Here is a 27,144-nt window from a genome sequence, read left to right as displayed (position 1 = left end):
CTGAGTAGATGAGTCTGTTATGTAATGTATAATCAAACGTTGTCAGTCATGGTCATACGTTTCCTAAGCGGATGGACTGGGTCAGTAAAACTGGATTTAAAGTACAACAGTGTTTCTTTTTCTTCCATTTTTAAAATTTTTCTTCTTTTTTTACTATACATTAAACGGTTCCACCATGTCGGAGATTAAAGGATGGAAGCATAGTTTAAAGAAAAAAAGAAAATGATGTACTAAGAATTAGAGTTATATCTAAGTTTTATATTCTTAGTACAAATGAAAAAGTAGCTGATAACAAAGAGAGAAAAACAAACAAAAAAAGTGTCAGGGGCAGAAAATGTTCAACTGAACTCAGTAATTTTGAGATTAAGTATTAACTGCCTAAGGCCAATGACTTGGAGGGTTAGGAAAAAACTAATTTTCCATCATTATTACAAGAAAGATACTGACACATTTAACATTTAATTGTGATAATCACACTTTTTGCTTTGTAATACACTCATGCAAAGCGACCTAATGCACACAAAATTTGCAATTTTCAGGTAATTAAATAAGACCAAATTGGTAAAACCTATCAGCATTGGTGTCCCTTTAACCGTCTGTTCACTGAATGTAAAACTTTAATTACTCTTCCTCTGATTTTGTGCCTGTGTGTGATAACGTAAACAGGTCTTAATTACATCCCCTCCAGCGGTGCCATTATGTGCTATTTATATTGCAACTGTCTTGAGCATCAGTTTCAAATTCCTCTGAGCACAGCGGTGCGTGTTTATGGCTGGAGGATGGTGCACTATGCATGGACGCTACTGGAATGTGCAATACAGGTGGCCTCATTTAGGAGCTCCCTGTTTTCTCGATTGTGTACGCGTACAGAAACAGAAAAACACCAGAAGCTGCACCTTCTGTTCTGACCATAATGATCAACATGCAGGAGTATGTGTTCTGTGCCAGGGTGCATTCATGAAATAGACTGAAGAAGTTTAGTAAAGATGTTTATTGAGGTAAATTGCCTATCAATGACTGGACACTGGATACACTGAAACATATACTGTACATTTTGAAATCTTAAAGGTGTGATGCACAAGAACAAGGTGTTTACATGGGTCCAGTTTAGCTCTGACAACACATTTCTCCAGGATGACATGTTTTATTGTTTATGCTGCTATCTGACAAACAGAAGTGAAGTTGCACCTAAAGTATTGTTTTATACGACAGCTGTTGCCATGGAGATACTTCAACACAAACCAACAACTTGCTCAAAAGACACAAAATAAAGTGCTACTCTGGTTTTTCCAAGAAGAGATGCTTATTTCTTACACCTTCTAAAGGCTTTCACTAAAAGCGCTGTTCTCTGAAAAACAGTAAACAATTATTTCACAACTTCTCATTCTAATGCTGCCTGCTCTGCTTCAAGTCATTTACTCGGTCTTCCACATGCAGAAGGCTTGCATCTCCTCTCCTGCACAAAGCGCTCTCTAAAAGAAATGCATCAAATTTATTAAATGCATCATAAATTAGTAGATGTCTAAGCTATTCAAAGTGTACTGGCATTCAAGAAAGAAAAAATGTGTTCACTTGATGTCAGAACCGATCAGTCACATCAATAACAAGAGGACAACAGAGGCCAAATGGGGAGTGGAAGATAGCAGGCTGACATTTGATCAATCGTGACTTGTGCACCCATGGGTGCAACACTACCTGAATGCATGCCGATTCCTAACGGTTCAACACTTGTGTCATTCCTCCCCCTGCTTTCTTCCGTCTTCCAAGCTGTCAGTGAAACTTAAGACTCCTTGTCAAGACTAAAAAGATCCCCAATGTATTGTTGTTTTTTAAGGCAGACTGGCTGCAGTTTATTTCCTACCATTTGAGCTCTAGTGAACATGTTAAAATGCCGAGCAGTGCTTGCAACACCGGCTCCTAAGCAGGTATCTGCAGACAGCAACCTTTCAGTGCACAGCGAGCTCCTTCATGTGCAAACAGGAGAAACAGCCTCTGCCACTTGCCCATTTGTTGACACTTTTTCCATGCTCGGTGCTCACAACAACTTCCAAAACAACAAGCTTTCCGTGAGAGGCTCCATCGTTTCACCATCCTCCTTCACTTTTACTTCTTCCACACCAGTTGTGCCTGAAACCGTAACATGATAAGATGCCAGATGCTGGACAATCACTTCTGTTGCTGAGTGGTCATAGAGAGGCATATCACACAGAAAATTGTTTAGTGCTATTATCTAAAAAGAACGGGAATTCAAGAAGTTCTTGTTTTGTAGATAGCTGAAAAAGCACAATTGCTTTTGAAAGAGTCTTTGTGTGAAGCCTGGCATCAACCAGGGCTTATTTAGGCTTTGATCCCAAAAATGACATGTTTCAAATGCATTTTGTAGAATATTTAAATTCCTATTTAACATTGAAAAAGTTAAGTTTAAGTTTGAAAGTCCTCTGGCAAAATCTTCAGAGCCCCAAATCTTTCTTTGCACCCTTAAATTGGTGAGTGCAGTTTGTAAGTTTGTGTGTGCTCCTTTAATCTGATTCTGCTGCCTCTCTGAGGGACAGTATAGCTTTCCAAGGATGGCAGTGGTTGTTCTTGGCAAGTCTTTTGTAGCGTGGCAGCACATGAAGCTTATATCTGTCCCCACGGTAAAAACCCTCAAAGGAGCAGAAAGGGCTGAGACAGGCCGAGTGGGTAGAAACAAGAAAAGGACACAAGCATGATGTTTCCATGACAGGATTTCACTCTCTCCCACGCTTGAAGAAGTGTTTTTGAGGAAGAAAAGCTAAATCTGATCCAAACATTTGAAAGCAGTTTTACTTGTGCATCCTTTGTTTAACTAAACATTGACTTACTGAGTTTGAAAAGATTAACCTCGAGCGACATTTGACTGCTGAGAAACAGTTCCTTTCTGAGCAGAAAGACTGCACAAGTCACAGGCTTACAGTCAACCAGTTCAACTGGACACCAAATGTTTATCCTTAATGGTGCTTCCGCATCTTTGCAGGAGTGCATGTTTTCTGTTTAGCTGTAGAGGCCGTGGGTGTTATTTTTCCAGAAGGGCGATGGGGTGTTGACAGTTTGAGGATGGGCAAGTCCCTACAGGGAGTAGAAGTGAAAGTGGAAGATGGTTCAAATCTCCTCGATGGAGTCAGCTGGGACCAGCCCCCTCTTCTTCCCACTGCTTAGTTTCAGAAACACCTCGTCATCCTCTCGCTTTCCGACACAAATCTAAAAGCAGGAGACAGAGTATGAGTCAGAATACAGGTTAAGAGATCACTGTATGTTAGACCAGTTTTACCTGTTAGAAATTATTCTAAGAAAATCTTTGCGATCATAGGCAACCTGGTGCTCTGATTTGTTATGAAGACCCATCTGTGTTCCTGGAAAGTGTTCAGAAAAGGGCGAACACTTTCAAAAAATATTTGGCAGCTGACTGGAAGAACCATCTGTCTTCACCATCTATTCATCAGATCAATCAAGTGGAGGGAGTTGGCAAAATCAAACTTGCTTTAGCATTTGCACAAAAAAGTATTCACTGTGATTCTGTGGCAGAATCAGCATTAACTCCTGCTGAAGCTGAATATCATCACAATTAAAACCCGCCCATGACTGCCAGTGTAAGACACTGATTGGTCCCAAAAATGTCGGGACTTAACCACAAAAACCAAGCTTGGAGCCTGGAGATTTTCTCATGATGATAATCTTGTGAGAATCTGGCTACCTTACAAGGTAAGAGGGTTTGTTAAAGAGTTTGTGTATCTATGTATTACACATAATGCCAAAAACGTATAAATATTTAGCTTGGTTTACACAAGGGTTAATTATTTGCATTAGCTACAGTTTATTTTCCATGCAAAAATTCTAAATTAATTGCTCAACGCTTACTTGTTATGCCGCTCTTTATCCCTACTGGAGTGGCAGTGCAAGAGTCTTTGGATCGTGCACGGGCTCAGTTATCAGCATGTTGAAGCAGTAATTCGTTGGTCTGTGCTGTGTGTTTGAATTGTCAGTTGTTGATACAGACGGGTCTTTGGTTTAAATCTTATTTGCTTTAGCATTTTTTTTTTTATCTTCTATTTTGTTTAATCTACAATAAATGTCCCTAATCTTTTATATTTTCTTCTACTTTTACACTTTTCTGTTTACTCTTTTCTCTTCAGCTTGTTGCTCTGTGAAGTAGTTTGAGTTGCACTAAAGCTTGAAAAGTGCTATATAAACAAAACTGAGTTAAGTGGGGGTAAGCTATTGTGTAGCATGAGCTTGGAGCTCTTTAGAGGCAACAAGTCAGGGCGCGTAATTCTTTGAGCTACGGTGTAGGTACATATTGTCTTCTTGCAGCTGGAAACACAAGCTTTTGAGTGGTGGCATACATTTTGGGCAGCTAACTGTTCTTTAAGAACATTATTGAGTTTCTAGTTCAAAGTCTGTCAAATCTTGATGTGATACACTGTATTTACCGCACTGATCTACAGACACAGATATACTTGTGGTGCCAGTCCTTTGATCTTTCCCTGAAAAGAATCTATCCCACTTCTTATGCACTTTGTTCTTGGTTTGTCTCCTGCTCTCTGCATCTCTACACATGACCAAAACCTTATTATCGCCAATCAAAAATAGTGATATGGCCTTTAAATGGTATAACCATAAATACACTGAAGCAAATCCAACAAAATTTAATACAAAATGAAGCTAATAAGTCTTAAAGCAATGTGCTAAAATCGGTGCCCTGTACCTGGGATTCCCTCACCGCCATGTGTCCTCTCTCCCGGTTGCCGGAAACACCCTGGACGACACGCCACACCCTCTCTCCTGGCCGGACCCTTTGCACAAAGTTGGCAGGGAAAAAGCCAACTTTGTCACCACTTTTACCCTAAAGAAAAAACACGAGAACAGCGCAGTCCGTCAGTATTAGAAGTTATCACTACAATCAAAACTGACCGACCTCACCGGTGTGGACACCGGTGTGCTGTCTCTTCATTTATATAGTTCAGAGAGGCTGAACATTTTATAACCGTCATCGTTTGTTCAGTTATTTAGTAGGAGAATCAAGAAGTGACTTTTCAATCAAAATTCTGTCTGATGCAGTGATGAATCATTAAAGCTGCAGAGACGCGTAGATTTGTTCTCCACGTATTCAAACATAAAATGTTTGAGCGTCCCATTTTAAGCAGCAATATTTTCATGTAGCTACCCATCTGCCTCAGGTGTTGGCATGGTTATTCACAAACTATACATCAGTAATCTCAAATCATGAATAATTTAAAGGTTCCTTAGCAAGAAAGTGTTGGTTGAGTTTGTTTAATAACTGCAGCTACACATGTTGTAGGAAATAGAAGGTCTGTGGATATGAGATACACACACATTATTAAGTCTGGATGGATCTTGCTTATTGTCTGTAACTGAAACACACACACAGGCACAATCAGGCATGGACATTTATTTCCATTGGGGGAAAGTGAAGCTCATTAAAGACTCAATAAACACCTTTTCTGAGGTTGAAACACTAGTCACGTTCGTTATGTTAAACTCTTTATAATTTTCTGAGTAAATTATGTTCTGTCTGTGGCTTGCCTGCATGTTTATGAAAAATGGAGCAGGTGTTATACACTAAAGGTTTGATTTAAAGACTTGAATTAGCACATTTGCACAATAAATGCACACACACACCTTTCTGGGCACTTGAAGGCACAAACAAACCCAGCAAAACACACACACACACACACACACACACACACACACACACACACACACACACACACACACAGAGATGTTTGCAAATGATCCATCACCCACCTTCCACCACTCTTCATTAGAGTCATCTGTGACCTGCACCCGATCGCCAGGACTGAAGGAGATAAGACAACAGTGGAGATTAAAAAAAAAGGATGCACCAATGGGAAGGTGATTTAAGCGGTGATGAAAAGCAGACAAGGAGAAAATGGAGGTATACATAATGGGCAGATGAGGCAGTGTGAGAACAGGAGAGAAAGCAAAAACAGAGAGCTGAGTGCAAGCTCAAAAGATATCATTATCTAACTGCCACAAAAAGCTGTAGTACCCATGGTTACAACGCTGTAGTGGTAAAAAATGAGTCTTTGTGCCCCTCTCCAGAGGTGACAGAGCAGCTGACACTGGGGTCATGAGGTCTACATGAACTCACCCTACCAGAGTGGTGAAGGCTGAATTTGAGCAAACCCAAACTGGTCTGCATTCTAACGTTGCTACTAGTTTTTGATTAAACTTCTCTTCACACACACATGCACACAGTCCCAACTGTCCTAGATACGCAGGAAGAAACGCTGTCCTAATTGCACGTCTTTACGTCAAGTCTCCTGGGTGTCAGCACTCACTTTTGCCCTAAATGAGCTCACAGCTCAAAAACACAAACAGTTTCAACAGTGGAGTGAAACCACCATTGCTCAGGTAACTGTGGTTAAAACTTTAATGTAGAGCTTGGTTATGCAATCCATTTTCCAGGTCTTACTTTAAGAAAGTCTTTCTCTTTTATAGGCATCTACATGCAACTTTTCAATATGTGTTGAACAGTGGGATTAACCTACTTTAAGTGATGTCTGTGGGAGCAGCTGCTTGGCTTGATGACAAAAAAATACATTTTTCTAATCCTCCAAAGTCGGATGGAGGATTTAACTTGTGCTTTACATATTTCTCTGTCACTGTTTGGGAAATTTGACGCATTGTCTTCTATTATACACGGTATTTCTTGTCTATAGTGTACAGTGTAATATTGTGTGTGATTTTTCTCTGTAGAAGGAATCCAGAAGTCCACAGTATCCCTAATTTTGAGAAGATACTTGAGCCAAAAGAACTCTAATACAACAACACTAAGCTGATCTTATTCCACCATCAAACTGCAAACTGAAAGAAAAGCACGGCCCCACATTCGTGTGAAAGGAGCAGTGTGCAGGATTTAGTGACATCTATTGGCAAAATTGCAGAGTGCGAAGAACTGAATTGTCCTGGCCACTATCTCCCCTTCCAAGCTTTTAGAATAAACTATGTATCATGAATAAAGTATTTTTCTATTCTGTTCTATTCTATTCTATTCTATTCTATTCTATTCTATGTTGGCTTTCGAGATGGAACATTTAGTTTGTCTGTTTTGTGGCTACATGGCAACATGACGAAGCCAATAAGGAAGAACCCACAACATCTGTAACAAAAACACAGTTCTCATCTGAGTGTGATTCTACACAAATTAAATCATATTTACAAATATATAATTGCATTTCTGCAAATAGAATACCATCAATGCTTAATCAATAGTTCTGTATGTATGAAAAGATATACAGTTCCACCAAACACCAACAGATTTTACAGCACATCCATTGTATCTATGCAAGCCTTGCAACCAGAATCTATATATACTATAATTGAAGGTATGGACACAGGCAGGAATATGCTTAAACCTTATTTCAAACTTATTTTACAAAGCCCAATGTGTGTCCTTTCCTTTTATCAAAATCTCAATATCGAAGTCCGCAGGCATGATTTCAATACAACTGTTAAATGAATCTTAAATTGAGACACTCACAAAAGTGACAGTTGCTATCATTTATGTTCAGAGAAAAAAGGACCCTGGTAAAATGAAAGAAAACATGTTGGTTTATGTTTATGTATTTGTCAGAGGCTTTTATCCTAGGCGACTTACAGATGAGGATATAGAGGTGTTGGTAAGGTGCTCCAACAACACCAGAGCAGTTATGCATGACCATTAAACTCAGCTGTTGCTAATTATAGCATCCACATTAAAAAAAAAAAAACTAATAGCAGGCCCAGCACAGTGAATTGCACCTGGCCATTTTCAGTGCTATTGTGAATTTTATTTTATGCCTATTAATATAAGAAAGCTCAGAGAATTTTCCTTTTGTGTCTCATCCTTATTCCACCTCCTCAAATCAGGCTTGTTCAGAAAATCTATTCCTGCTTCATGAATACACGTTTATATGCGTGTGGGGGAGGCCGTATACACACGGTCTATACATATAGATTATTTTCTGGCCCCAGGTGGTTCCACTTATTTGGTATGATAACACTGCAGGACTGTGGTGCTTGAGTGACATCTTTCTCATTCTGCTGCAGGATGAGTTGCTCCTGTTTAGGTTAGCATGCACCTTTATCTGCTGTGTTCATACACTGTGACTGACAGTGTATGAATTCATCGCTACACAAGACTATACAAGTCTATACAACTCACTCTTTAGAGAGGAATAAAATACATTTCTGGTCACTTGGGTCGTCATCTTTATAGTTTTTTCTAAAGAAACCCAATCTGATCTCAATTTGTGAATTTCATGTTTCTAAAGTTGTTCTTACAGGTGTTTTTGAACTATGTTTTAAATTGACATCTAGTCTATAGTCCTTTAATGTTGTATATTCTTCTTTTCCTTTCTCCCTTGGTTCAAACCTGAAAGAGGCACATTGTCCTCTCATCAGTTCATGTACAGTACATATTGTGCAGTCACACACAGAGTCACAGCACAGATGGCTGTTAACAATCCCACTGCTCTGCCTTTGTGAAAGCTGTCCTCTAACCATCCATACAATGAAAAAAAAACACCCACCGACACATGTCCTGCCCTCAATCTTCTTTTGGGGTCCTTCATCTTATGAGCTTCTACTGTGATATTTCTACACTTCACTTTCATATATGCTTCGATTCTATTTCATTTCCCTTTATGTTGGTCCCCCCTTTCATCTCTCAGTTGTCTTTTTCCTCTTCCCTACTGGGAACTACTCAGTCACTAGCACTAACGTGGGGACAGTGATGGGATACGTGTTTATAATTAGTCATCCTTAAGGGCTCCCTGTAACTGTCCTCTGCGGATGGCAGGGACATTTTCATCCTGCAGGAACAACTGCACAGGCAAATCACAGGAAGGGGCTAAACACAGACAAAAGCAAAATGCGCTTACACACACAGTGGTAAAAGCACATTATCACACAAACACTCCTGGACTTGCACACTTGTTTTCATAAAAAATGCCTCTATTTGGTCAACTGGTTTGGCTTTTACTCACTGAAGTTCCAGGTCATTCTGTTCCTGAGGCAGAAACCTGTAGAGTGCTACATAGGTGTGGATGGAGTGGACCTCGATGCGCTTGGGCACCTGGACAGAGGCAGATGCAGGGAGGGCGGCCAGTGAGACAGAAATGCACGGTCGAGGAGTGAAACAACAAAGGGTGACTTTCTGTACAGGTGGATTGAACAGAACGGTACCTTGACGCCACTGTCTTCTGCAGGAATCTGAGCTTGCTCAGTGCTTTCGTCTTCCTCCTTCTCCATCTCTATCTCAGGGACAGGAGCGTCTGGAAGCAGTTAAGACAATTTATTTAAGAGAGTGGCTGGAAGGTGAGCCCTGATGCACATGCAGTCAACCTTTTACAAGTGGACATATTAAATCTCTCACACAGACAGTCACACAACAGGTAAACACAGCACAGGTATAGACACACACAAAGGCGTGGGCATACAGCACATATCCACATACATGGAGGCACAGAAACACAGTGTTTACCCCCTGTCTCCTGAGTTATCTCCTCCTCCATGCTGCTCTGTCTCTGCTGCCTCTCCTCAGATCCCTCTCCCTCAAAGATGGAAAAAGAGAGGAAACAATACAATGTTAGCACCAGACTGTGGAAAAGTATGAAGTTTGTTTATTCATGTCTCTGTACTGTCGGGTCTTATGAGTTTGTTGTTATGGACTGAGGACACGTTTTTGTTAATATTTGATTTGTTTCACTCTTTTGTCACTGTTGTACAAAGCTGGCAGATTACATATGGGAGTTGGATGAAACCTGTTGCTTATGCTTACTTATTTTTGTGAAAGAACATTGATTTCGCCCTCATGCATGAATGAACTGACAATATATAATATCTGGTTATTTGTAATTTGCAACTTGTGTCCCTGCAGATTTACAGTGTCTGTAGCACAGAGTTTATGTTTCCTAATAATGGAGCATAAACTAAATGTATGGAAAATTCACTGCATGATGGGAGAAAGATTTATTCTTACATCCGTATCAGCTAATATTCAGCTTTTTGACTGCAATCAAACTAACAGTAAATAGGATATTAACCGATGTCAAGAGCCGATATTTTTCTGATGTGTCACATAGAAGTTTGACCTGAAACTTAACTTAATTTTGGTGTCCACAAAATTAAAAATGTTGAGCCATAAGAACAAGTACATAAGAATAAATACTTTTAGGCTTCTCAGTCATTTATCAATAATGCTTTTTTCACTGCTTCCTTGGAAAAATAAATGACAAAAGCAATCAGGATCAGTCAATTGCTATCACCAAATAAACATTTTAAAAATCGATTTTCACCCAGAATTTCAACTTCTGTGCATCCCTACTAATCTTATTTGCTTTATCCATACAGTTTTCTAGAAGTTATACGTGAGCATTCCTAAAACAAAACAAGGCCAGTATTGCAAGGTGAGAAATAAGTCATCCTGCCAGGCCTAAAGTCCTTCTTGGAAAATATTTTGTTAAAAAATATGAATCAACATGCATGCATTTGTTACACAGCTACCTATGTGCTACCTTCAAAAAAGTGCTAATGTAAGATAAATGTGCCTATAAACCTTACATGTACTCAAGGGCAATTCCAGAAAGAGCAAGAGGAAGACTTTCATTCAAATATCACTGAGATTCCCATAGGAATGAACAAACTGCCATTTGACTCCCATATGTACACAGAGCAAGTGCATGTGCACATGGAGGATTTTACAATTGTAATACAGAACCAGACAGGATGTTTTCTCCTATAGTTATAGCCAACTCTTTATCGTAATGTTTGCTGTGAACATATGAGTAAAGGCGCCCCTGAGGTCCTTGTTGATGACATTTCACGACTTGTGCACAGATCATTATTCTAACTATCTAACCGCACCAGAAAGATAGTTGCGTATTTACCAAAATGTCAAAGTATTGCTTTGAATCTTAATTCTTGTGATTTTTCATGTTTGACAAGTATTTGGATAACAGTGTTTTAGTTTGCACTGTCAACATTTATGCAGGGTTAACATGCAGTTTGTGTATTTTGGCCAGAATGTCCTGGAGCTGCTTTCCAAAGCAGCCAGGCAGTCCATTGGAGAAGTCTCTCTGACTACAAATACAAGAATAATGTAATGTTGAGCTAAGATTTTTCAACAACCAGGCAACTCAAAAGTTGTTCTCATTGATGGCTCATCAGTATTAGTAAGTTATCAACTATTAGTAAATCAATGAATATCATGCATCCTAAAGTGTAAAACTGCCCTTTAAGGTTTCTCTACAAATCTCCTCATTTGCTCATGGTTTCAGTACAGAGTAAGTAGGTTGGCCAGTGGATTTGTGTTTTCAGAACTTACTGCATGCCTGAAACACACATTCAACTGTCCTCTGCCTACATCCACAGGGTAATGATGTCATACCAAGCTCCGTGTTGGTGATTCTGACAAACTGCCAAAACTGGAGCGGCTCATCTGTGCCAAGGACGTCCCGTAGCGCAAGGCAGCATACACAGGGTCTACACGCATCCTCACCGCCTCTGAAACCACACACACACACACATCTGTTTGAGGAAAATCAAACACGTAAATTATTCACTGAAAGCCTCAGATCCAGACACATTACAGTTAGGACTAAATGCGTAGAATACGTGTTCATCATCATCAGCTACTGTGGAGGAACCAGTCTAAATATAACCGTAGTAAAGCAGCCAGTCCTGGACCAAAGTGACCCACTTAAGATCTGAGAGGGTACAGCAGCCACAAGTTAGGAAGACATCAAGACATTCAAATTAATCTTCACACTTGAGATGTCTCTCAGTTTAATGGCTGTGATATATCTGCAGCTACAATTGACTAAAAAGAGAATAAGTGATGAAATTTAAAAGTCTTCATTGCAACATTTCATGTAGATGGCAGTCGCTACATTTCTTAAAGTCAGGGATGAGATTTTCTACTCCCTTTTCCATCCACTTTAACACAAGCTAAACAGAAGGAAGAGGGATTTATCTGCTGTGTTCAGATGTGTGTCTGTGCAGGATGCAGGTGCAATGATTTGCAGCTTCATTTTGAAGGCAGAGCCTCTGTGCACTTATCAGAAAACTCAACAAGGAACCTTATGAACTGAAATTCTGCAGCGAGACTGCCTTCAGGGGGATTTAAGTAAAGTATTTAAAGGGCGATGATGCTGAACTTCACAGAAGGAGGTGCCTCTGCAAAGGGAAATTAATCACAGAAGAGTAAACAATAGGAAGTCAGGCTTAGGGACTACACTCCTCTTGTGAATGCACATAATTATCTTTAAGCAGGTGAAAGATCTTCAAATTTTTTTGGAGAGTTAAACAAATCTTCTTCATGTGATATAGCTTCAGCTTGATCGTTATCTATACATGTGTCACTACTCAGACCTCTTTTCTTTCAGTAACCTCAACCTAAACTGGTTTACTTTCTCCTGTAGCTATTAGACTTTTATCCTCATAAACGAGGTTTAACCGCTAAATTGCAGCCAAAAGGGAGTTGAAGGGATATTACAGGGTCTGCACGTAAATGAGTTATGAAATTACTATTTAATTGTAATGTGTGTTAATGTGAGCCCTGTTTTTTTTTCTGTAGTCTGTAATTATGAGTAATTATGAGGACACTCTGCAATGTGTGATTGTGCGTTTGGCAGGTTGCAGTCTCTGTCAGCCCTGGCAGAGTCCCAGGCGTCATGGTGCTAAGCTTGAGGTGATGATGGAGCTGTAGGTTAATTGTACACTGATGTATGAATAGAACAAGGAAGTAACAGCATGAGACGCTAACCCTCAGTCAATGAGGTGTATTTAACGTGAGATGAAGCACTGTATCCCCCATGCAGGTGTTCTTCCACAAGTAAAACAGGCCCCCATCCAGAGATGATGGTGGAGGGAAGAACAAATTCAGGTACTATTAGGCCAGATGGTGTAAGAAATGTTCTTTGTATTAAAAAATAATTTGGAGGATTTTCTATGCAAAAAACAGCAGGATGTTTGCATAGCTGGTTAGAGCTTATACGCATCAAAAAATAGGCAGTACTTGAGTGTTTATTAAGCTTTTAAACATGCAAACTGGAATGTCTGACGATAAGTTAATACCCTTCACCAGTCTGGGGGTGTGCAGGGCAAATTATAAACAAAGATAGAAAAACATAAACATTACAGCTTATAAATATTTATTCACATACTTTCAGGGTGCAGACCGTCCACCAGCCTCCAAGAGAAGCTGAATTTGCTCTTCCTCTTTATCTTTTCCCACTTCATGCTCCTCGGTTGTCAGGTGAGAGGGAGGCAGTTCTGGTTTTGTTACAGTACACACCAGTACACAAAAATCTAAAAATAAACCAAAACGCTTGACAAGAGCGACGTCACAAAACAAAAGCACGGGGACACAGACAAAGCGGTGCACTCAGTTGCACACACACACGCGCAGACGCTCTCAGAAAATGCTCACCTTGGCTTGGCTGAACCTCCTTGACGACGGCCAATTGGTCATTGACGAGCATCGGCGAGCTGAAGTTTCGCTTGAACGCTCCAGACTAATGGAGGAGAGCAGAAAGCAGAATGACTTTTTCAGCTTCTATTACTTCCTGTTTATAGACTCAGACCATAGGAAAATGGATCAGATTGTGTTGTGATTTTAGGACCTCATGTGAAATTACTGGATCAGAAACAAATCGACACAAACTGACATGATTGTGAGTCATTTCAGAGGTTTGCATATGCAGCTGGAAAAAAAATTGTTTATGCCATCAGACACAAGCTGAAGGAAATTATCTGCTATTGTCGCTGCTGTACAATGAATTCACTCAACCACTTACATGTGTGCACATGTGATTCTGTGTGTGTCTTCTCGATTGCAATTTCACACTGAATTAAGCAATGTGAGTGTTTCAGCTGAAATTGGTTTCTTTGCTTTGATTTGCAAATCAGCCAGTATCTTTTTTTTGGGTCGAAGGTAATTAATGACACCTTTAGTTCCTAAAACGAGTTTGGCCCGATTATATACTACCTTTCTCTGTCCCTCTTTATTCCCCTACTTCTCCCTCTTTGTGTCTGTGCACTGCTTTGAAACTGCACTGAGCTGTCTTCAACACTGTGCTCTTAAAAAGCTACTCTCAGCTCTAGCTGCATGCTAATGTTCTCTGCCCTACATCAGTAGAAAAAACGAAAAATCTCTCTCTGAATATTCAATTTGGTGTAAAAATGATAAAATAATATTTTTGCAAAGAAAATTCTCTGTCTCGCAAGCACCGCTAGTATTAAAGTGATTATAATTTGTTGGTTTTTCACTTCACATTGCTCTAAAAGAGTCCATATAAAGCACATTTCCAGGTTCAAATGATCATTTTGGGGGTTTATCACAAAAATAAGTTTATATACTTTTAAATGTACAAACTCCATTACTTTCTTCATACAACAGATTCTCTATTTAGTTTCCTTCTCCAAAAAGGCTTTGTCAGCTCCAATTGGTCAGCTGACTGTTAAAAAAATAACTGTATAGAAGACAGCTGTTTGTTCAATGCTTGAGATGTGGCAGGGTTTGGCCACTCGGCAGTCATTATGAATATCTATTTCATAATAATATTGTTAAGAAAAGAAAGAAAAGTCTGAACTCCAAACCAGACATTTTAGGCAGTTTAAAGGGAATTTTCTTTTGTGGGGAGAGAATAATTTTGTCACAGTGACACGCACAGAAAGCGTCCTTTGATGTCAGTGCGGTGACGCTACGCCACTGCTATGTTTGATGTCAGTAGCAAACGTCACCTTGTAAAAGGATATTCATACTTTAAAGTTAACCTCACATCTTAAAAAAAACCTCTTAAAGGCGGATTGCATGGGCCAGGAGCATTTTAGCTTTAGTTTAGCTTAGCACAAAGTGCTAGCCTAGTTACCATATTATTCTGAGAGGTCTTGTTATATTCATGTTGCATACTGTGTCTAACCCCTTCCCATTTATAACAGATTTATTACCTGCTCTTTCTCAAGCCGGCCCAATAGCAACGTTCTTCTTATATTACTAGGGTTCGATCAGATAAAGGCTCTACAGAGGATCACTACTGAAACATGTTGCTATGGACTATGTCAAACGTGTCATTGGTTCAATCATTGGTTGTAATGTAACAAATGAACCAAGAGCTTAAGAGACTAATTCATATTTGTGCATTTGTCTGGCAATGCCCAGCTTAAAGTTAACAAAAAACTCTCCTTAAGTTCTCTAACCAACACATGTTTTGTTTGTGGAATTAGTCGATACACAATTTTAAAGGAAATTAGGTGCAAGATTGACAATGGCAATTTAGACAGGACATCTTGTTTTTCTTTAATTATTTTTAAATTCTAAGTCTGGTCGATTCAGATCTGATGTGTGAAATGTCGCAATTAGTCTATAATATAATTGAGGAAACCAAGATATTCAATCAGTGAGTATGATTAGAGACATCGCCAGTGGCATAAATGAGAGCAACATCCGGTTCTTTGCATTTACTCGCACCTTCCCGTGACACAGCTGCTGTGACAGTTCTGAGGTGCACCACAGGTGAGCTGCCATCTTGCAAGTTTTACACCGCAGAGCTTGTTTGGAGTTTCCTGCAGAGAGAAACAGAGATGAGACAATAAGGACAGAGGACACAGACATGGAAGCAGCCATAAAAAGAGAGAAAAACACAGCAGGTTGCAGGGGGGGAAGTGCAAAGAAAACAAAGTGGCCTTCAGATCACAGAAGCAGGTTTCTGTCTGCTCGGTAATCAAACGCCGTCCTAGTTTTATCAAGCTGGCAGTGCTGACGTTAACAGCTTCATAATCAACAGCTCCTCTCCCACAAAAACCTGGAGAGATAGAAAACCAGCTGGAGATATTTCAATCATAATCGATTTGGCAGTGAGTCATCAGGCTTTCGTGTTTCTGATTTCAAGTATCGGAGAGATAAAAGTCTCTTGAGAAATCAAGATGTTTTCTCCTAATTTGTTTTGTAACAAGATAATCTCCATTTATTATGTTTCTAACAAAGTAGTGCCTGAGACACTTTTTACCCTCTACAACCAAAGATGACTGATTTCTGAAATTTGTTTTGGATGGAGATAACATCAACAGGCACAAATGCAGCCTGAAAAAAAAGGAAGAAACAAATTGGATGGCTTGATGAAAACACAATTTTTACTTTAAAGAAGAAAATGGTTTCTACTTAATCAGCCTAACAAGTAGAAAGAGCTAGACTTTGTTTAAGGACTGCTGATGAGTACAGCTCGAGCAAAGTGATGCGTTACATAAATAAATGCACACTGCATGCAAAAAACAGCACAAATGCAAACACAAGGGAGCACATTGGAGACTGTAATCAATCACAGTGACAGGAAGTAGATTTAGCAGAAATACTACATAGAGGCTGCAAATTAGAGATAAAGCAGTCACACGTCTGCACTGAAGCTACAATAAAGACAATCATTCTTATTTGAACCAAATGTGTCTTAAATAGAGTTTGGAACAAACCAGGCTGTGAGGTGAGATCAACACTTTATGTTTATGTTCCAAGTCATCTAGCTTTAAACAAATAGCTTAACATTTTGAATAGACCTTCAATTCATTTCCAGTGGAGAGTTCAATGAGAAGATGGATACCACTCTCTCTCATCCATATGATAAATATAAGGCCAAAGCCAGTGGCCAAAGATTTAAGGAGTTATGATCTCTCTACAAAACACTCCACAGACTCTTAAGAAAACCTTGAGACCAAACAATGCCCAGATTAATTCCTGAGGAAAAAAATCAGCACCTTACCCACTATCATGTGCTTGCAGTGTTGGCAGTTGGTGGGTTTCCGAAAAATATGGTCCTGGAAACAGTGGGTAATCTGAGGTCGGGCAGGCTTGGTGGGCAGTGATGGGGAGAGGCTAAGAGAAGGGGAATGGGAGCAGATGGAGGGATTGGGGCTTAGAGATGGTGAAATGGACGGCGAGCGCTCGCCAACGAGAGGAGAGCCAGGCGGCAGAGGGGGAGACGGTGGCGGCTCGGTGATGAAGTCGGGGGGCAGGCGTGCATCACTGTAGGACCGCTGGAAGAAGTTCTCCACGCTCTTACTGCGCATCATGGTCTTGAAGGATAGCGAGCGTTTTAGTCTCTGAAGCTGCACACACATATGCACACAAAAGGTACACAAACACAGTATAAACACAAGATAAGCAAGAGGCAATAACAAATGTTCAATACACCCTCAGGACAGCACAGGCAATTTCCCGGCATCCATAAACACAACATTCTGCTCAGACCTGTACAGCAAGGCGAAAGAGGGTGACCCATGTAATGCAATATCACCTCATAAGGAAACAACATATTAACAGCAAGGCTGCTATCATGCTCCCTACAGTGAAACAGCATATCCTTCTAATATTTAACATGGCTGCATGTGCTTTTGGCCTATGGTTAAACAAGATAAGCCTTTTCTCTATGAGACCATTTGCAGTTAAACACTGAGCCCCGCTGTGTGTAAATGGGGTTTCTTTAGTAGTAGTACCGGGGGGGTAAGGGTGGCTGAGATAAAATAAAACCAGACTATCATGTTCCAACAGCTAAGTATTATTCGGGCCTTTACACAGAAGACAGTTGGTTTCTTATATTGTCGCACTTTAAAAAATAAATCTGATGCCAATCATATTTACATACTCTCACCTGTTATTAAATTTTTTTGGTACAAATTTAGAGACTAACTGACACCCAATTAAATTGGTCTAGTTTGGAGGAGAGCAAGGCTTGAATTACTTGTTCTCTTTGCTTTCGACACCAGATCGGATGGACCCACTGTTTACTTTTTCTCTTTCTGCTGTAAAGAAATTAGAGGATGACAACGTCCTCCCCACTGCTTCACAGCTCTATTTTGCCTTGGTATTGCAAATGTTTGCAACGGATGGAGTAACTAACGCGTAAGCCTCAGTGTGCAAGTGTTCAATGAATAACAATTTATATTTTCAGATAACAGCGGTGGTCCTGAAGTGCAAACACAACCATTTAGAAAACACAACTGTACTATTTCACAAAACATCACAACATTTCACATAATGTAATCTATAAATTCATTTAGTACAGTGTTGAAGACTAAGAAATTTGATTATTTTTTCAACTGGACCTGGTCTAAGGATGTCTAGATCCCCCAAAAGAAGTGAAATGGCTCTTCTCTGCCTTTCCCCCAAAACTGCAGAGTTTGATTGTGTGTGAGGTGACAAAAACAGCTCAGGAAACAGGAAATGACATCGACCTGTTGCAGCAGTCTTGGGTTTTGTCCACTCACAAGAAGAACTGTTGCCCCAGCCTTTTTCAAACACATGACATGTTCTGTTTTGTAAAATGATGATGTGGCTTGTGAAATGATGGGGCTGTTTCTCTTTTATATTGTGTTTTGCACTTCAAGGCACCATAGATGACAGATTCATAAAATGCATACCATAAATACTGACTTGCCGTACAAAGGCCTGTCATCTGATGGAGCCTGCTCATTTACCCAGATGATAGTTTCACATATTTTTACCGAGTACAAATTTCACATACAAAAAATCATAATGCGTGGCATATATCCACATATATTCATATAACCAGGGGTTGCTGCAGTTCAAAAGCCAAAAAAATCCAAAGACAAAAGTGTGAACCACAGCTGCCTGGCACTAAATGGCTGGATAAATGCCCGCTTTCAATATTTGCCTGCAGCTCTAGGTACTGTCGAGGATGCAAGCTGGCCATTTGTCACCCAGACAGGCTGCGGCAGTGTGTTAGGGCGTGGCCGTGCTTCAGGTGAATGGCTAAACACGGACAGACAGGGAAACCACAGACACTCTGAGTGCACATGCTCTGTCTGACTCCCTGTCCGCGCTCGTTCTGCTCAGCACCAAACATAATCACTTTACAGGGACATGTTGTTTACAGCTCCATGTGTCTGGTAATAAGATATGAAGACAGTTTGTCTATTTGAGTGTATATGTGTGTCTGGGGGGGCATGGAGGCAGAGCCAGAGCAACTAAAGAGTGTGACTGCATTTGCAGGCTCCATATGCTTCCTGAAAAACTCCATTTGGGAAATTTGCCCTCATTAGATCGAAATGATGAATACAGGGTATGTTATTGACTGTTAGGGAGCTATATGCATAGAATGGCGTTCCCTGCAGATGGTGCCTGCTTATGATAGAAATGCACAGCTCTAACCAGTGACCTCATAAATATTACCCCCCAACTCTGGTAGAATATTCTGGATTCCTTAGGGAAAGCAAAACTTTTACAAGTACTCATTCACTTGTCAGCAAAGCTACTTAACATAAAAGTGTTGTTAGCTGCTGGGGACGTGCAGTTTCTCCTCGGAGGTGCCCTTGGATGTATAGCAGGAGAAGTGTGTGATTGTTCAGTGTTGTGAGGATGCGTGTATGTGTTTCATGCCTTTCCATTTTTATCCCCTTTGACTGAGCGCAATTCTGAACCTTCTAAGGGATGTATGTGAGTGTTTCTGGTACGGTTGGGGTTTACTTTGTGATGCTCGATTTGGTCCACTCAGATTAGCTGATTAAAGGGTTTCACATGGGGCTAATCAGAGCCCCAGCAAATGCCAATTAAGCTCTTTAAAGAAAGTGAAGTTAGTAAGTCCTTAATGAGGGGTTGGAGTTTTTTTTAACCTTCCAAAGAACCATTTACATTAGCTCAGCCTGGCAACCAAAATGTCCCCCGTGTCACTCATTCGTAAAGCATGTTAAATTGTTAACTTTTTATCAAGTCTCTTAAAGAAGTGGTCAGCAATTTTTATCTTGTTAATCGTAAAGACGTTTTCATTTCATGTTTTTTATTTTCAGGATCGCTTGAGCAGAGCTCTCTCAATCAGAGCAGTTGAGTGCTGGCATAACAGCTCCGGCAACACCACACGTCTCAATTACAGCTAATCTAATCATCTGTCAGTGTGTGGAACTAAAAAGCATTCCCGTTAGCCTCTATTTGAGCATTAGATGAGGGCATCATCCTATTGAGTCGAAGCCAGTGTGACCTCACGCTCGATGGGGAGATGTAAGATGGTGCTCATCTCATATCAATATCTGTGACAGATGAGATGCCGATATGGGAGATGAGCCAGGGTCAGAGACTGGAAAAGGTGGACTTTGTGACCGTCAATGCGACATTTAACATGATTGGATAAAAATATCTATCTTGAGGTCCTGTATCTAATAATAGAAATGTATACTCCAATTCCAAAATAGTTGTGATGATGTGTAAAATGTCAATTAAAAACAGAATGAAGTGATTTGCACATTTCACAACCCAATATTTATTCTCATTATAACATCAAAGAAATATTAAATGCAGAAAGTGAGACATTTTACTATTTCATGACAATATTAGCTCACCTTGAATTTGATGGCTCCACTTTGCCTCAAACCATTTTGGCCAGTTGACCTAATTAGTTGTAGCATGTTTGTTTTTAGTATCACTTAATTTTCCTGCGTTTTGTTGTTCCCGTCCCAACTTTTTGAGATTTATTTCCTTCATCAAATTCAGTATCTTATATTGTTCTGGTGTGTTCTCTATTTTCTATTGTCAATGAAAAACTGGTTTACGAGATTTGTAAACCACTGCATTCGGATTCTACTTACATTTCACACAGTGTCCCAACTTTTCTGGAGATGGGGTGGCATTTTTGAGGCGGCATCAAGCCGCTTTTTGCTTTAAGCCACTTCCATTCCGGCTTCAGTTTTGAAGTGAGACATCATTTAATTTACATAATTTAATGTGCAAAGAAATGACAGACTGATGTGTGATCTAATTCAATATGCATGCTTGTTTTCCTGCAATTTGACAATGCCTGTAGATTCCACCATTCCTACACCAAGTATACTTCTTAGAAGTATATCACAAACGTCCACATTTCACTTAAAAAAAACTTCTGAGCCAGGTCTTGGCACAAAAATAATTCTCTCCAATTTTTTCGTGGTTCATAAATGACTCATAATACCATGGAAAGTGCAAAAAAGCCTTGATTTTTTTTTCTTCTAACAGTACTGAGCTCACAGCTGCAGAGAAGAATTTGACAAGTTGTCTCAGCAGACCTGTAAAAGATGACAATTTTCACATCTTCGATCCACATATAATCTTCCCACTAAACTCACATGTAGCCATCGTGAATGTCCAAAATCAGAGCTCCACTGACAAACAGCAGGGACTGAGCAGCCATAAATCATTTCTAAGGCTTTTATTTAACTCATGTATGTGTCTCTCTGCCTCTGTTAAAATTTTATGAGGCCACACTGAGATATTTATGGGATCCCCGGGTGTGTCAAGAGGCCGAAACTGGACAACAAAGCCTTGGTCCCACTGGGAATGTGAGGATAAATACAGCCTGTGTCCACAATCTGTGAACATTTTCAATGATCCACCTCGTACAGAACACTAAAAGCTGAAGTCCAGTTGTGTCTTTCTTTTGTAGCTACAAAGTTTAGAATATACACCATTGAACATTTTTTGATAGCCTTGATGTTGAGATTGATGCTGACATCTCTCAATTTTTGTATTTTTCAGTACTAACAATGGTTGAATCATTTAAAGCTTAGATCAATGATCTAATATCAGCGATCAATATCACATATTTTGACCTTGTTCTAGGATATTTAATTCTTGAAGAGGATAACTGGTGTAATTGTTATGTCAAAGGCAAAAGCTCACTCCTGTTCTGGACCATCAACAGAGGACGTGAAGTATTTACATGTCACTGTGTTGCTTCAACTATAAGATTTTATTATCGAAGAAAAGACAATAGCAAAAATCACAGTTATTTCCATATATCATCTAATCTCTTCGCGGAAAAGCTGTCCTCACAATTAGAATATGTGAACCACTTTCAGGTCCCAAAATGTTTTGTTATGCTTGGCAGGATGTCAAATTCCTGCACTGAATATGAGATATGAGACGCATAATCACAGGCTGCCTCCAGTTTTCGGCTCCTATCACATGTGCTTGTATGCACATAATCAATCATCGCTTTATTCACACAGAAACACATACTATCTACCTCTGTCTCAAAGATTGTGTAATGGAGGAGAAACTCCTGTAAAATGTGAGCGTCTTTTCTGCTCTTGTAGCCAAATATTTCAGCAGCTCACACCTGTCCTCGAAGTGTCACATCAATAAACATCACAGCAGAGAAGGTGTTACATTAATTAATGAAGACCGTGGCTCACTTCAGTTGCAGTGTGGAATCCTGATTATAGTTTAAGTCCTTTTGAATGTTATCACAGTGCTTTTTTGGGGAATTTTTTCTTAAACTTAACATGCTCACTGTCTCTGTAATCGCCAAACCATTTGACCTTGACGTTTTTCCAGGGTTACTCATGCTACTCGTGTCATTAGAACAGATTCGATGACGCAGGTGAAAAAATTAAAATGCATTGACAACACATGAAAAATCCGCTCGAAGCTGGCATGCTTTACACACAACTCCAGGATATCACATTGCAGCTCCCGTTGACATAGTGTACACCCTTCCATCAAATCAGTGTCACAGCCCCTTTATCTGAGGAGAAAGTCAAGTGATGGTTAATGAGATGTGAAGTGAACTTAAAAGAGTATGTGTTCAAAGAGCTGTTTGATTCTGAGTTAAACTTTATAGATCTGAAACGGTGAGTCACCAGAAATATTCTGTGTGCTCAAGGTGGATCATTAGGAACACTTCAGCTTCCACTATGCTGAATGACTGCCAACTCTGTCCTGTGCGAACAGGTGTGCATGATAGATGTATTTCACTTTTTATCTGGCTATGAGGGAGACACATTCGTTCCCATTTAATGCTCATGGTGACTTTTCCTTCCCCTCAACTTTAAATGGATTAAGGGAGACTTTCACAAGGACTGTGGATTTTCTCAGAGCTATCAGGGCTATGCAGGCGTTCATGGCCCCCTGAGCATACATCAAATCCTACTGAATCCCTCTAGCAGCTCCATGAAGCTCAGCTATTGGATGGATTGTTATGAAGATTAGCATTACCTTTCATGTCCCTCTCAGGAGGAATATTGATGAATATGATGAAACTCTCACTTTTTGTTTAGTGCCAACGATGGGTGAAATTGCACTTTTGTGTTCAGTGCTACTCCGTAAATATTAGATGCTTAATGAAGAATGTTAACATCGTATCTGTTGCACCAAAACAGAAATTCAGGAAACTGTCAGGTTTTTATGTGTACGTGTGAAAAACAAAATTACATGCAGGACTGTTGCGCTTTAAGAGCCAGAAAAAGTCTGCACTAGGAGGACGAAGGCATGCGGGAGACCTTCATTTCTGTCCTATCTGGACCAGTTTTTTAAATAATTATTTTTCCCATTTAAACTCCAAATTCATTTTCACATTTTTTTTTAATTAGGTATAGTCATTAAATAAATTTAGTTAGGGTGAAGGAAAACATCATGACTTGCCATATATTAAACAATGTTGTCTCAGGGTAAAACCTGAAATAGGGAAGAAAGAGAAATCTTTGTAAACTTGTCTCCTAATTAACCAATAAAAGAGATTGGTGACGGCATAGGAGGGTCTATTTCAGGCTGAGCCATTTTTGGCTTTTAAAAAAAGCTCAGTGTTAGAAGATAATGTGTAATAGGTAAGTTTATCCAAACATAGTCGTGGCTTGTTTACAGTAATGTTTTAAATACCATGTTGTTTAGTGCAGTGCAGCATTCAGTTGATGTGATGCAAACCTGTAGCCATGTATTTCTTAGTATCTAAACCTAAACATTTTAATGCCTAACTGTAACTTATTACAGTTGGCAATGAAGTAGAAAATTCTCAACTCTTGAGCGTGCCAGACAAAATGGAACAAAATGGAAAATATAGGCTTGTAGAAATGTAATGTAATGCAGGACTTACTTTTATATTCTCACACAATGAAAACCAAACACACACAGAATACTTTTTATTTGCCTGGAGACTTTGATTCACAATGATGTATCCAATATATCATGACCGATGTGTCTTCACCAATAATATATTGTTGTTATCATTTTAACGATAAGGAGGTTAAGTTATGGATGAACATCACAAGACAACACCATATTAGATCGCTGTGTTTCTGTACTGATCTGTATTTCAAGGGCTTGGTAACACTGTCTGTTCTGGGATAACTGTGTAATACAAAATGCCAAACACAGTAGAGAGACTTTAAACCATTTTATGTGTTCAGAAGTTGAAATGAAACACTAAAGGAGATCGTTTATACAAAAGCTAGACCTGGTCACGAACTGTATTGCTTAAGAATAAATGTCATATGAATTTGTAGCTGCAACGCTGTCATTTTCACACGATAGACAATGCCAGTCATATTTCATTGCTGAGCAAGCTGTGTTCAGTATGAGTTGAGAGGAATGAAATGAGAATCATAAATGGACATATGGATTAATTTTTGTGTTGTTGTTCCCCAGTAGGCAAGTTGGCAAACGGGCAAATCAACCAAAAAGAAATGTGTTGATTGGCCTATTTTTATTATCTGAGCTCACAAACTGTAACTGTGCATTTATGTAGGAGATGGAGTGGTTTAGTTGTACGTGAAAAGCTCCTACAGCATCAACATCGCTGAGAGATCAAACAGCTCTCAATATAGATTGACACCACTGGCAGCACCACTCAAGTTCCTGCCAACCTTGACATTACACCACTGTACATCATCCGGAGCTACAGAGAAAGCCAACACTTCCTCTCCTCTTAATCCTCCCCATATCTGATATCCATCTATGTGTAAATCTGCTGCTGGTGAAACCTGAGCTTTCACTACCTTTCTTTGCCCGTCTTTCCTATCCTGTTATAGACACATGAATGCATCTGATTATATTCCTTCAAATTACAGCTTTAGGAATGGTCTCGATAAAACGTTTAAAGCTATAATGTGTAATATTTCACGGACAATGAATGTCTCCATGTCACTCCGCCATTTTAAAACTACGGGATTTGTAGAAAGACATGTCATCAGCTTCGCATTTTCCGTTTCCAATGTGGAAACGGAAAATGCGAAGCTGATGACATGTCCTTCTACAAATCCCGTAGTTTTAAAATGGCGGCGCGACATGGAGACATTCATTGGAGTGTAACACTCTTATGTACATTCGTATGCTGAATATAAAGAATATAAGAACACTGCACTTTTGTGATGGAGGTAATTAATAACGATTGAGGTAATACTTGTGAATGATAAGACTCAAATTTGTTAATAGACAACGTGAAATATTACACATTATGGCTTTAAATGGATGGGTGAAGTGATTCCATTAATTATTTTTTGTGTCTTTCCTATCCTAGCAAGATCCCTTAATAGAGTTAATTATGGTTGCAAATTTGAATCGATCTCTTAGTGGCAGTCTGCAACTGAAACCCATTCAAAGGAAGTTCCAGGAGCACGAAGGCTAGAGGTTAATGTCAAATATGTATCAAACACAGTCCTTGAATTCAACCTGGGAAGACTTATTGATTAAAATGCAGATGTAAATAACAAGATTGATACGTTTGTAACACAAGATGTGATGTGGTTAAGCCAAAGCAAGTCAGTGAATCATGTGAATACCATGATTGTTCGGTAGCAGCTGGAACAGAGTGAGGAGTTAGAGTGGATCACAAGAAGTAAGTGGTGATAAAATGGCTTGCAACAATGTTAACTTGACTTCTCACAGAGAACATTGGATATTTAGCTGAAACACACAGGCAGTCGGCCTGTGAAGCATCTGACTGCACTGAGCAGGACTGTCACTTTGCTTCAAACGTGTCAGCATGTGTTTGTGCATGGGTGGCAAGAAGAGGCAGGTGGTACAAATACTTCGCTCAAGGAAAGTTGTGTGTGCTGGACTAATGAATCAAGAGTGCCTCTATGAAAAGGAAGACATCAGGAAAGCTTTCACAGCTCTTGCTCTTGGAAGCCAGTGCCAGAAATCTTTGTTTATACAGTTGAGTCAACAAATCAAATGGAATCAGAAAGACACTTTGTAAGGACTTGAGGCTCAGAGGGACAGATTGTACAGTGAAAATGATTGGGGTCAAAATAGACATATAGGAATCTGTCCTTAATGCATGTTACAGTCTAAACTTGTTAGCAGCACAGATGAGAGACAGCAAATTGTGGCTCATCAAACAACAATTATTTACACACAAAATCATTGGTCATTACAATACTTTTACCTTTCTTTGTAAAGTTATTAGAGTAACTATCAAAATACACTACGTGAATTGTGTGTGTTTGTGTGCATGACATAGATTTGGTGAGAAAGACGCACCGGTGTGACTGTGTGTGACATCAGACCCTACGTGTGAGGTTACACCTAGTGACGCAGTCATTAGAATACAACACCATTTGCGAATTACTGTCATCACCGTTACATAAACCAGTGGAAAAATACAAAAAACCCACTAATTTACTGAGGCATCAAACAAATCAAGTAAACTCGCATTCAGTCAGTTTGCCCTCAGCTTGCGTATGACTCTGTAAAGTTTACTTGTTGATTAATATGTCATTATTAATGTGTCTCATTATGCAGCGATCCGTATCCGTATGTCATCTGAATAGCAGGTTCTTTAAGAAGGGGGCATTTAGTTTAGTGGAGAAAAGCAAAAACTGTGGGTACTTGCCTTGGATGTCATGGGTTGGATGGGCATGTTGCTCGGAGAGCGCTGGAGCTGCGAGTCGCTCTCCATCTCACAGTTCTCAGTCATCATTGGTACTTTGCTGCAAAGAGTCGTCAGCGACGGAAATTATTTAAAAAAAATACTTTTAACTCATCAAATTGGGTCCAGTCTGCAGAAGCCTACAGGTTTAAATGTGCAAAAAAACTGGCGGTGTGACAGGTCCACATCAGAGTGATTCGCGCGCGCTGCTGCAAGGTGACGGTTAAATTAGAGATTTAAGCAACTCATAAAATCAGCTCCATAAGAATATATCTTATTCACGCCACAATTGTTCAGAGCAAGGCTCAGCCTCGCTTGTGGACAGCCTGCTGTATCGTCCACTTACGCACACCGGGTAGCTCCACTGTGCCACAATTCTGTCTTCTGCGTCCAAAAATGATTCAAATCCGCATAATGCCGCTGCGTGAATATCAACTGAAGTGATATAGTCCTGCCCGTGATATGACTGATCTCGCAAGGT

At 39.7% G+C, this 27,144-nt stretch overlaps 1 protein-coding gene across 1 annotated transcript; it reads right to left on the bottom strand.

Annotated features, from left to right (window-relative positions):
- Positions 1 to 1,347: 1,347 nt before the first annotated feature.
- On the bottom strand, positions 1,348 to 27,144 carry LOC142371318 (SH3 and cysteine-rich domain-containing protein 2-like). The gene is made up of 11 exons (XM_075453968.1): positions 26,628 to 27,144; positions 16,797 to 17,142; positions 15,515 to 15,609; positions 13,475 to 13,559; positions 11,432 to 11,547; positions 9,527 to 9,596; positions 9,229 to 9,317; positions 9,030 to 9,118; positions 5,785 to 5,836; positions 4,724 to 4,861; positions 1,348 to 3,219 (listed from the first exon to the last, which is right to left on the bottom strand). Exons 1-11 carry the CDS (start codon positions 26,712 to 26,714, stop codon positions 3,121 to 3,123), a joined length of 1,266 nt encoding a protein of 421 aa, XP_075310083.1. The 5' UTR covers positions 26,715 to 27,144; the 3' UTR covers positions 1,348 to 3,120.

The sequence above is a fragment of the Odontesthes bonariensis genome, chromosome 21 (assembly GCF_027942865.1).
Source record: "Odontesthes bonariensis isolate fOdoBon6 chromosome 21, fOdoBon6.hap1, whole genome shotgun sequence".
NCBI classification, from domain to species: Eukaryota; Metazoa; Chordata; class Actinopteri; order Atheriniformes; family Atherinopsidae; genus Odontesthes; species Odontesthes bonariensis.
The sequence above is the reverse complement of the archived record's forward strand: the minus strand, read 5'-3'. Positions and strand labels throughout refer to the sequence as shown.